General features: G+C 45.9%; 1 protein-coding gene across 4 annotated transcripts in view; it reads right to left on the bottom strand.

Moving 5' to 3' along the window:
* Positions 1-4,764: 4,764 nt before the first annotated feature.
* Positions 4,765-12,844, bottom strand: part of MAMLD1 (mastermind like domain containing 1) — a 130,334-nt gene continuing 122,254 nt past the window's right edge. For all 4 annotated transcript variants that reach the window (XM_054075748.1, XM_054075746.1, XM_054075745.1 and 1 more), the window contains 3 exons: positions 8,837-8,983; positions 7,256-7,337; positions 4,765-6,972 (listed from right to left, as the gene is read on the bottom strand). In XM_054075748.1, coding sequence (XP_053931723.1) covers positions 5,951-6,972; positions 7,256-7,337; positions 8,837-8,983 — 1,251 coding nt within the window. In that variant the 3' untranslated portion in view covers positions 4,765-5,950. The remainder of the gene's footprint in view (positions 6,973-7,255; positions 7,338-8,836; positions 8,984-12,844) is intronic.

Here is a 12,844-nt window from a genome sequence, read left to right as displayed (position 1 = left end):
TATCCCGAAAGGGCACAAGAAAATATATATATTTATTAAAGATTGTGAGCCTCAAACAGGGGGTTAATGGGAACCGCTTAGGCAAACAGTACAGCCAGCTAATAGGTGAAAGAGAATAATAATTTATAGACTGAGAAGAGGAAAGGAACACAGGTCCTGCTCTGCCAGGTAATTCTCTTTCCCTGGCTGCCATACAAAGCCAGCAGGGCTGACAAGGAACAGTCTGTGAACTTGAAACAAAGCATGTTTCTGCAGCTGGATGGAGTCAAGCACAGCTCTATATTAGCAAAGAAAAAAAGAGATTTCAGAACATTATAGCTTCAGGCTGGTTTCCCCTCAGGAACTGAAAATAAGCTGGTCCCACCACCTCCTGCCTCTGCCCCAGGTCTTGTCTGTCCCAGCCATTCATCAGACACAGCGCAGCTCCAGGACGTGAAACCTAGCAGGATCAGCACTCGGGTCCTTTTGCTCCTTGAATGGGATTAAGACAGCATCAGAACAATTAAAATGTCCTTTCTGGATACAAATCAGATTTTGAGCTTAAAATAGCATTTCTTTTTTCTTCTCCAACCAAATTGTTTAAATCTCAGACATTAAACTGCAGCAGCATAAACCTTGATAAGGACAAAACCAATGTGTTGCAGAAAACCCCAGAAGCTTCTCACTGGTTTCTGGCTCTGTGAGACCAGCAGCAGGGTTCAGCTGCGCAGCAAAGGGCCCTTTGGGCTGTGGGGACAAATCATTGCTGTAGCTGTGGGTTGTGTTATTTGACATGTGGCCATGATGCCGCCCAGGCCACTGTTACGCCAACCTTGAGAAAAGCTCTACTTCCTGAGCTCGGAAAGCAAAGAAATGGGGCTTCATGTCCCAACCATGTCCATGGTCACTATGCTATATCACTATGTCACCACTAGACAGAGGGCACACAGCCCAGCACAGGCAGCCCAACACCAACACGCACAGCCCAACACAGACACTGCAAACCTTTGTTAGGCAAATGCCTGCCTCGGGCGGAGCGAGGATGAAAGCCGAATCCCAGACTTGCAGCATAACGGGAAATGGATTAAGTTGTGTATAAAACAGCATATTTTTTTTTTTTTCAGCACAGTGCTACAAAACCATTGAATGAGAGAGAGGGAGCAAAGAAAACGGCTGTGATTAACTACAGCTCTACTGGTTTCAGCCTGGCTGCTTTAATAAGACGCCTTTCCATGGTTTCATGCAGAATTGTACACAGGAGGCCTCTTGACCAGCCAGAGTCTTAAGTTCTCAGAAACTTCTGCAGCTGCCAACCAGTACTTGTGTTTTAGCTTGCCCAGGAGAGCTCCTTATTGGTATTTAAAACACCTCACTCTCTTCCAGACTGTTCTTTTCTTTTAAAATTCACTAGATACACAGCAGGGAATAGGAGGTGAAACAGGCATTAATTTGGCATTAAGCACCAAAACCTGAGCTCAGCCTGAATGGATGCCTAGGCAGATGTGCCAGGGCCAAGTGTTCCCCCAGGATTGTGTGTCACCTGCCCTTCAGTGCAGAAATGCGGCAGGAGCGGAGGCAGAGCTGGCACAGCAGCCAGTCGCTTGCCCTCAACGCCTTTCCTCGTCCTTGCCTGCCCTGCAGCCAGGTGCCAGCACGGAGCAGATCCTCTCCTGGGACCACCCTGCACATCTGTGGTGTCTCTTCTGCAGCACGGGACCATCAGGGCAGGACCACGAGGCAAGTGCCAGCCTCTCGCCAGGTGCTTGCTGCTGCTGCCAGACTGGTGTAAATCAGGGGTTACCCTGCCGCAGGCAGTGGAATAGCTCCTGATTTACAACATCCTACACAAGAGGAGAACTTGACCTTACACTTCAACATCAGTGCAGCTTCCTTTGTTGAAAGCTTCTTAAGCAAGACATGTAATCAATCCTGGAGAGCCACTGAGCAGCAGAGCTCTGGTTCTGCATAAGTCAGGGCTAGGCTTCCCGGGAAACTGTCAGATCCAGGCTCCCATGACATCTGTTCCTGGGTGCTCCCTGCATGCTTTCTGATAGGAATGAGCGTGTTTTTCTGTTTTGCTCTTGTCAAAAATGGGCTGCTTTATATTAATACAATCCACAGAGATAGTTTTTCCATAGTAATTCCGACTTACCTATGCTACTCACTGTTCAGACAGACAGGCTTTTAGTGAGCTCAGGGCTTTGGAAATTCTAGCCTTTATAGGCATTTGATGTTAATTTAGAATCCAAGAGGAAAAGCTTACTGCCTTGCCTCTGTTTTCATGGCCATAATTATGAGGGCAGTCTGGTGATGTAACATGTTTGGGAAATAAATGATAGCTTTCAACAGCAAGTGCTGTCAGACACTTCGTTCATTCTAACTATTTTAGGAATCCTAATTAATTTTGCATTTCGCAGCCCCAGATGCTGCTCTTACCTATGCTTGCATAAGTCCCGTGCTACACTACTGCTTTCAAGAGACCCATTCCATGTTTACACTGCTTACAAGGTGGCAGAATTTGGCTTGTGGCATAAGTCTACGTACGCCTTGTGGTGTGATCAGCTCATCCACTAAACGCAACGGGAGAACCATGCAGATGTATTTAGTCTTACTCCCTCACTAGTTGCAACTATTCACTTCAGTGATACAGACCATGAAAACAAAGGGAGAAACGAACTCTGGGCACATTCACACTTCAAGCATAGAGGAGAAAAGGTGAAGACAAAGCACAGACAGAGGTAATTTTTGCAGAAGAGACAATTCGTTGTGATAGAGGCATTACCTGTTATAGCCTGACACCAACCAGAACTGCACTGCTGTTGTTGCCCCTCTGTCATCATGCCTTCACCCTGCACATACCCTGCCCTTTGTGCTCCAGCCTGAGCTGCCAGCTCAGGGGAGAGGCAGCAGCTCAGCTCTTGGCCTGCAACCCAAGCACAAAACTGTCCGTTGTGATGTGCCAAGCCCTCTGAAGATTTGCTTAAGGATCAGCAGTTACAAGTACCACCAGAGACAGCAAGATAAGTATAATACATAGTCCCGTTCTTCCAAGCTCGATACAGTCCTGACTCGTCTTAGCACCTCTGTGGCAACGAAGGATCACCATTCCCTCTTGAGATGTGAGGAACTGGGATATGGAGGGGTGAAAAGCTCTACCAGCTCAAAAGCTAGACAAAAAACAAGTGGGTACACAACACAGGTACAAGATAAACTGGTTTCCATAAATTCTGTGGGAAACGGTTGGCTTTTGAAGACCACTCCGCCATCTGAACTGAAAAGCTGAAAGGTGCTTTAAGACAAAAAAAAAAAGAAGAATGAAAAGAGTTCATTCTATTATGTTTATGAATATCCTGAAGAGGAGTGCGTGGGCAGGAGCCTTCTCTGCCATCTGTGAGTGCTGTGCCGCTAACCCGGCAGGGGCCAGGTGCTGCCGGCTCCGAGACCTGTGGTCAGAGCCGCTGCTCCACAGAGCAGCCCCGTCCCAGCCACAGGCAGCACTGCTCCCTGGCAGGGCACAGCTCACGACAGAAAAACTGCTGAAACGGTGCCAGTTCTCATAGCCAAACAAACTCACCTTTGTCCTCGCCACAGACATACTCAGAGGCATTTATTTCTCCCCCTCTCTGCTGTCTGGAGGCGAGTCGGCATTTCTGTCTCATTCAGACACTTGCTGAGTCTTACAGCCTGTTTTGGGCAATTGTTTGGTGGGTCTGATTTCCTTCGTTGGAAAAACTGGCTTCTTTCTTCCTCACCCTGGTTTCACAGAAGTACGTGCTGTTCTTGAGATCTAGATGGTTATGGGTCATTCCCCTTGGAGTCTCCTGCAATGTCAGGACCTGCCTTTGCCATCACGAGGCCACACACATCTCTGACAAGGTCTAAGGTGACTGTGCTTGGGAGAGGTCTCCTGCGCACCGGCAGCAGAGCTTCTACCCGACTGCTTTAAAGCCTGGCTGTCCCCTCTCATTTTTCACTTCAGGAGCTGTTTTCTGCCATCCAGCTTCTGGAGAACAGGCTTCTAGAAGGACCTGCTCCAGGACAGAGACAACCTTGCCAAATCCCTCTCTCTCCAGTATGGACTACTTTGAGGGAGTTTCCCCCTCCTTCTCACCAGGAGATTTCCTCAGGCAGGCTGTGTCCGCAGGACAAACGGCAGCACCTACCCGTCTTCTCCACCAGCCCTAGGAAGCTGGGGTGGCATCTGGCCGTGTTTAAGCGAGGCAATTTTAGCTACAGATTCTATTTGTGCATTTATTTAGGATTGCTAAAGTTTTCCTGTGTCTTCCTACCCCTCCCAGCCTCGCCTCCCCCAGGGCAGGCACCAGCTTTCCTGCCAGATGATTTCTGTGTCAAAGGAGTAAAATGTTGTACCTGCTGCCGCCGGCGTTATGGAATGAGCAAAGTGGGACTTCACCTCAGCCCTCTTCACACTGAGCACTGCTATATTTTCTGATGGGTCAACAGATACAGGCATTTAGAAACAAGAACTGTAACTTAAATAAACATAGTGCTATATAAAAAAAACCAAACCCAACAAAACAGAGGTTAATTTCATGTTCACTCGTAATTACACTGGAAAAGGAGAGCGAGCCTAAGAAATCCCATCTTAGAATAAAATTAAAGCCTGCTTCAATTCCTTGTCTAGCCCATTTCTTCTACTAACAGCACACACACACATTTGTACATGTTATTAGATTGACGTTGTAGCATCCTGGACAAATCAAATTAATTCAAATATCTGCAGATCTGAAATGTTGTAGCTGAGAAATGAGCACATAAAGGATATGCAATTTTCCCCTGGCAGTTTATTATGGTATGAAGAAAAAAAACATTCTGTGCTGGAAGCTGACATTATATTACAAATGTATTGCGAAGTATGACGTGACTATTAAAATATGATTACACAAAGTATGAACATTTTAAGAAGTTTACAGTACAGCGAATCTTTTATAAACAGACTCTTAAATATACATAGGACAATAGTAGCTGACAGAAAAACATCAAAAATCAACTATTAATGTTTATAGACTTTTCCCCTGAAAAAAAGTCTCACATTAAAACAGAAATTATGAAAAGCCTTAAAACCAGGAACAAATCACCTGTACACTACAAATATACATGGCAGAGGTGTGCAAACCAGAGCTGCCGTTTGGCTGCAGGGTACAGTGTCTGCCCAGCACCTCCGCTCTGGGGGAGCCGTCGCCGGGCAGTGCGGCACCTTGCTGCCGCTGCTGATACCCGCACACGCACGCCGCTCAGCAGCTGTCCCGGCACAAGCACACCCTCACTGCGGGACAACGGGCGGCGCGTTGTCAGTGTCGATCGACCTACTGGAGTGTGTCAAGTTGAGAATGTGCCCAGGATCTTGCAAATGGATCTCTACAAGCAGATCCCTGAATGCACCTGGAGTCCGGATGGGACCTACATACCAGAATCAGGTTGCAAGACTGAGCTACGAGGGAATCAGCATCTCCTTTTATGGATTTTATTTTTTTTTAATACAACTTTTCAATCTTTCCTCTTGATATGAGAGAACCGATGCCACATTTGATTTCTGCTTAGTCTGGTTGCAATGACACCCCTAGTTCATGTGTTAAGTTATGTCAAAAACATAAGTATTTTATGCTGTAATACACAGTATTACTGAAACTAACAATATTATTTGCATATTTATAACAAGGTATAATGAAATCCCTATAATAAAACCAAAGTTATGCTATAGATTTATTTACAAACAGTCCAGCAAAGAAGTATAAATACTTCTACATTTAAGGTTTAGGAAAACATAATTTACAAAATATTCAAATATATACAGTCATCTGAAAAACTGCCAATATTAAACTTTGATGCAGGCAAAGAATTGGCTGAGTCTATTCATTCTGTACTGAAAGAGGCAGTGGCTTTCACGGGTTGTCCGTTATGTTCAAAAGCCATACGAATGTTATTTACAACGAGATTGCTTCTCTCCGAGCTAAACATGTCCGGAGCTTTGAGCATGCTGTCCCAAAATGTCGTCTATCATTGTCAGATTGTTCAACCACTCTTCGTCGTTGCTGCTGCTGCTGTTCTTCATGAGGGAGTCGAGGAAGTCAGTGTCGCTGCAGTTTGTGGGCATGATTGAATTGCTGTGCTGGGACACAAAGTCATACTGCGGCAGCTCGGCAGCAGCGCTCATCCTGTTGAAGGCGTCAGGTTGCTGGCCCGCGGAAGGGTAGCTTGGCGGGCCAAGGCCCGAGGCAGGATTGAGCTGGTTAAAACTGGACACTCCTTGTGGCATTGATTTCATAACATTCATAGCTGGCAACGGTCCTCTGGTTAAATTGTGTCTCAAGTTTTGATTACTCATTGAGCTCAAGCCCTGGCCAGACTGCCCCATGCTCAGTTTTTGCATCTGTCTGACCTGGATGCTGGGAGCGATCTGATTAGGTGGCACTACAGCCTGCTGGGAGAACTGCTGACCCGGTGCACTCGCTCTCACGTTCTGTTTGGAGAAGAGAGTGTTACCGGAGAACTGCTGCATGCTGGTATCCATTTGGCTTTGATTTGGCATTCTTGGCACAGCGGTCGGTGTCCACATCTGGGCAGATGAGTTGGGGTAGACGTTAGGGATTCTTGGCACACTCTGCTGCCTCAAGTGTTGCTGAGTGGCAGAGTGATTTGCTAAGGAACCAGAGCTGAAGCCTGCCATTGGCATTCCCGGCCGCACAGCAGAGTGGTTATGTACTGTTTGGCACCCCGAATTCATGCCCAGTGAGTTCTGGCTCGGCCGCAATGGGATGTTGAAGTCAGAATTAGGTGGAAAAATCCCCTGCTGCTTGCCAGGGTTGTGTGGAATCATCACCATCGTCCCGCTGCTCTGGCTGGCAGTGGCGGGGGCCATGCCAGAACCCAAGGTGCTCTGGAGCATGGCTGGGTTAGACGGCAGCATGCGGTGGTTGGGCGGAGGAGCTGGCATCACCTGGCTGCAGTCAGAGGGAATGGGCTGCTGCACAGCTGCGTACAAAGAGATACGTTAGCTGGTGAGCGCATGTTCACCCAGGAAACATGGCACAGCCTTAAAAGGCTGCTTCATCTTTCTCTTTCATTACATGGGTTTCTCCTCTGTGTAATAACAGAGGTATTACTGGAGTGACAAGGAAATGGGTGACTCTCATGATAAGTGATAAAATGTGAAATGCTTTTATTTCAGGGTAGAGAATCATTAAGCACTCTATCTAATCAGACCCCAGGCCCTTGCTCCTCGAGGCTTTTCATAGCACGCCGTTTCCCTCCTTACCTTGAAACTGATTTATCTGCTGAGCCGCAAACAAACTCCTCTGCTCAGATGTTACTCCCAGCATATTTTGTCTTTGCTTTTCCTGGAAAACAAGGGTCATAACAGTCAAGTTGCAGTCTCTTGACAAGCAAGAATAGTAGCAAACACTTGAAGTGTAGCCACTATCATCATTAAGAATCTCTTCCATAACCACACATAGAGAGCTCTGTTGAGATTCAGCCCAGACAGCTCATTCCAGACTGGTTCTCAATTGCTCCCATGCCCCTTCTTGCAAAGATGTCTCGACAACAGCCCAGCATTAGGCAGTGCAGCCTTCAGCAGTCACTGTGCAGGTAGCCCAAGGTGGGCTAGATGGACTTGGAGACCCTCGTGATCACCGGCTTATGAGTGAAGTACAGCACAGCTGGAGGATGGAGGAATCCTGGCGTCTCTCCAGTGACTCTCATGCTGACTATTTGGATTTGTTCTCTGAATTTCCAGATCCAAGGATGAAAGTTGCCCAAGAAGTCTACCAGTGAACAGAATCTGTGGCAGCATTGCAGGGACACACAGACAAACAGGAGACTGCTGGTGGCCATTACCCTGTCTGAAGGACGGCTCTGCTCACGTGTACCACCTCCTTTAGAGCTGGTTGCCACTTTTAACCAGAACACAGCAGTGAGGCACAGGAGACCAGAGATCGTTAGCAGGTATTTCCTGAGCAAGGCATTGCTGGCTTTCTCCAAGTGACCTGATTTGTGTCTCCCACCATTTAACCCCAGAACCTACAACCACACTTGTACCCCTTCTGTGGACAGCAACTGTGACCTGGAGAACACTCCATGGGCTGTGGAAGCTGAGGCCTGGTTGGACCCCTGCTATGTCACAGCAGCATAGATAAGCTTAGAGCCAACTTATGCCAAGGAGGCAGAGTTGGTTTTGAAAGGGAGTTTGGTCAGTGAGCAGGACAGTACTTGTTTGAGGGTTTTACTGAGGTACTTCTCATTTCCTATCCAAAGAAATGAGCCTCCTTGACCCAAATCCATCAGCATGCTCAAAAAAAATCAGGGCACATGTTCAATGCTGCCTCAACCAACCTGTCTGTGGGATTCCCCCATCCCTGCTCCTTCACACAGTATGTTACAAAACTTGTACAGGGATTTCTGTTGATAGAGAGACCAGGAAAGTCCAGGACAAACTAGAGTCTAATATCTGCTCTGATAAGACCCCAGGGAACCAGAGAGAAAGGCAAGCATGGAGAACATCTCTCCTGGGGCTGACTCATTCTCCAAGCCTCTGTTCTTGGCATCTTCCCTCCCACTGCGGCTGACCAAGGATGACGGCAATGATACAGAGGTGACTGAACCCTTCCCTTGCATCCGAGTGGGCAGATCTTCATTCGGACTTGCTGAGCAGCACTCAGCCCTGGCCTCTTTTGGGCATGACATCCCAAATTCACCACAGCCCTAGTCTGACTCAACCCAGCAACTCCAGGGTCACTCCTTAGTGTTTGCTGACTGGTGATCTCCCCATTCTGGTTAGTCTTGTTGTTTCCAGTGAAGTGGACAACACAAGAACCCATAGATGCACTCGGTATCGTACCTGCATCAGCTGTCGTTTCATTATTTGCTGCTTCAGTAAATGGTTCCTCATCGTGTACCCATTCACTGTGGCTGGTGCCGGCACAGAGCCTCCGCTTGGGATGGAGCCCGGCTCCTGAAGTCTGGCAACGATTCCAGCATTTGGATCCTGCCAAGGAAGATGAAAAAAGAAAATTAATCTCATCAGGGAGATAACAACAGAAGCTCTTATCCTCTCTGCTGATGCCCTCTATCCGGTCTTTGGCTCTCCCAAGGCCAAAACACCTTGTGGATTCACATGGACCCACATGTCATGGTGAGGACGGCGGGGGACTGCTCTGATTTCCGAGGGGACTGCTCTGATTTCCGAGGGTCAGCAAAAGAAGAAGGGAGAGAATCGAAAGGTTAATCCAAAATTCTTTGTGACCAGCCCAAGGCTACGGGACTGATTCACTACCATTACTGGAGTCACATGGCTGCCTGGCTGGAGGAAGGGATGTGAGTAAAGCGTCACATTTCCCACCAGTTTCCCAACTGTTACACTGAAAGACATAAGGAAAGAAAAGTTGCATCAGGGTAGGATTTGGCAGTTGCATATAAAGGAGAAGCCTTTATAAGTAAATGAAAACAGCAAACTAAACATAGAAGAGGGGAAAAGGTGCCATCAGACCAGAGACCTGGAAAGATGTGGAAGATGTGGGCTTGGGATTGAAGTGGTTCTTGTGGGTTCCATAACTGGACAAATGAGGAGAGCTAATTGTGAAAGGAGACGAGAACATGCGAAAAAGCAGGGTCAGGTCATGGCTGGGTACAAATCAGTAATGCAGTGGGCCTGATTCCTGGCTGATGCAAACTGGCCTCGCACTAAGTCCTCAGTGAAAGATCTGAGTTGACTTTCACCAGGAGAGGACATACCTCCAAAGAAAGAGCACTCCAAAGAGAAGTGGGAAAAAAAAAATAAATCACAAGAACATGATAAAGAGACAACCCAAAAGGGAAAAGAATCAAAAAAATACTGAAGTCTTCCAAGCTGGCAGGTAGTCAGGGAAATGCAAACTAAATCAAGGGAAGGATTCAAGGTGTCACTGAGGACAAGATTCTGTAAGTGCTGTACTCAGGAACAGCAGTAGCAGTGTATTCCCCTTTCTCCATTTCCACATCCAGCTTCTCCATTATTTATGATGTTTTGTTATTATTGGCAGGGAGAAGTAGGTGTATTATATCCAGCATCCTTAGCTGGGCCATGCTTCCTTTGTTTTCAGAATGGAAACCCAACATCCTTTGTTTGAGAATCAATGTTATCAAGAGATAAGCAAGAAGAAAATGGTTGTTGCCTTTTGACATCTGACAATTAGAAGCATGCTCAGAGGGCGAAAACAGGATACGAGCCATGTTTCAGAGTGGCCAGAAGAAAGCCTTGGAAGGCATTTGTCACCAAGCAAGCTTCTCAGGCCTGGGGCGCCTTTCCATAGCTGCTTCACCATGAGGAATCACCCAACTCCTTCCAAGATATTCTTCGTGAGAGTGATTACCAGGAAGGTCACTGATATTACTCATTTTTATGGCACCTCCTTTTGTTGTAGCACTTTGGTCTATTATGCAAAAGCACAATTGATGAAATGTAAATGCCTGCTAGATAATTTACTAAAAGACACAAACCTGCAGCTCATCACTGCTCTCATTATCTTTCCTATTCATGGGCAGTCTCATAAGACTAGATTTTATTATCGCTGCTTTGCTTACAATTCTGCTGGACATCTCTCCTCCTCCCCCTTCCCTCCCACCCATTTTACTCCCTCTCTCCTACAGAAAAGGAGGGATGGAGGAAAAAAGTAAATATGATTTACTACAGATGTAAATATGAAAGTTCATGTAAAGCTAGCACTCTGCTTTCATGTCAGACAGGATTCTGCAGCCATAGTTAAGCTTTGAATAATGCAGATTGCCTCTAGGGGAATATTTGAAAGTGCAGGGATTCAGTTTGTGTACTCTGCACATGAAAGACACTGAAATGTTCATACCACCAAAATCCCTGCCATCTATCCAATTTCCTCCAAACATGTCTTGTTGCGTGCAGAGGGTCTGTGCTTACTGAAGCAAACGAGTTTAGTGCAAGGACAATCATTGTGATGTCTCGCTCAGGGCTATTGCATTAACAAGTCATAACATTAAAGTCTCTTTTCTTAATCATGTCCACCTCATTCTAATTTCTCCTAAGCATCATCAAGAAAATAATGTTGATTTTTCCATATTATTAATGGCAAAAAAGTGTAAATTATATTACTAATTGCCGTTCTTGTGCTGTGGCAGTACAACAGCTTAATTATATGGGACTTTGTGCAGGCACCCTATAGCAATAATGACAATCAGTGAAGTTCATTTGCAAATACACAGAATGGGTTGCTGAGTTTTTCAGAGCAAAGTTGTATAACACTTAATTAGCCAGTAAAGAAACTATCTATAGATATAAAATTTGCTTTTGGGAAAATGAGGACAAAATAGTATAGATGGGAAGACAAAGAATGAATTTGAAATCTCGTGTTCTACAGTTCACATTTAGGTTAAGCTAAAAGAGGGGAAAAGAAAAAAAGGAAAAGGAAGAATTTCTCTGTTTTCACCACTAGTGGGAACTACTGTATTCCCTTACAATAAAAAATAAACCACCTAAACGTCATGACTAAGAATAGCTCTGGTGTAGTTGAAAGGACACTGCTATCTGTACCAAAGGTTAATGAACTCTAAACATTTTTCCTTTTCATCGCTCCCCAAGAAAAATCACTTTCCTTCCCATAGCAGGACCAAGCCAAACAAGCCACAATCTTGACTTGTCTATAGTTTAAACTATCCCCTTTTAAAATCTAGGAAGACAGCAAAAAGAGGAGGATTCTAGTGTCAAAGTCAGGAACGATGGCAGTGGGTGTTCACAGCCAAAGGGTCAGGCAGCTGAGCCAGCTGTAAGCTACGCTGGAGGACACAGATGGCTACAGGGGATTCTTATTATTCAACTTGGAAAAAAAAGGATTTGCACATAGGTATCAGATTTTTTTTTTTTTGCCACTTCTCCCTCCAAACATTCATATTACAACACCAAGTGGGCTGAATCCCTAACCAAGCGGCACGCTACGCAGACCTGGAATTGGAGAGCATGTGTTCGAGAGCATGTGTTTCTGTTGCTAGGCAAACTGTCGCACAGCAGGTCCGGAGCTCCCGCAGCACTCCCTGGGCTTTCCAATGTGGCAATTTCTGTTCCAAAGGCACTGGGGCTAGCTTCACAGTTTTGACTCAGTATCTCAATGCGCTACTTTTGAGAGTAAGGAGAAAAGAGTCAGGCTCCAAGTTTGCAGGAATTAGTACTTTTTGTGTCAGTATTTAGGCACTGACTGTAAATGTGAAAGCTGCTGCACAGCCCAGTGAAACCAGTGCCCCCCAGCCCCCCAGCCTGAGCACAAAGGCAGGCTGTTCAGGCTGGGCAAATCCATCTGCAGATTGCTGTGCCCGGTGGTAGTGAGTGTGGATCTGGTCCAACAAAACACCCGGGCACACTCTGCAAAGTGTGCAAACAGCCCCACTGAGAGCAACCACATGTATTTATGAATCTACATCCTTTTAAAAATCCACTGAGCTCGACCTACCCAGCCCCATCGTCTGATTATGTACAAGATGCACAACTGCAGTAAATAAACATGGAGATGAATTGTTCTATGTGAACGCAGTTGATAAACTCGAGTCCTCAGCACTTAGTTATATATCCAGTAATCACTTTGTGGCTTCACTTAAGCTAGAATGAAGAAATTTATGGCCCCTAATTCCTCTGAATCCTCATTAACAAACAGTCCAAAAAGAACTTAAAAGCAAGACTTTCTGAGGATCTGAGCTAGAGCTTTAATCGTTCTTTGGCAGATATGTAAAACTCCCTCTAATCTTTAATGAAGAGTAGTCATTGTTTTTTAGGACTATGTGAAAACACTAAACTCATGTATCATTATTAAACTTTCCCATCTGCTCTTACGGTGTAACTCCAAAGAACGTA

Source organism: Cuculus canorus, chromosome 10, assembly GCF_017976375.1.
Source record: "Cuculus canorus isolate bCucCan1 chromosome 10, bCucCan1.pri, whole genome shotgun sequence".
Taxonomy (NCBI): Eukaryota; Metazoa; Chordata; class Aves; order Cuculiformes; family Cuculidae; genus Cuculus; species Cuculus canorus.
This window is presented reverse-complemented; position numbering and strand designations above follow the sequence as displayed.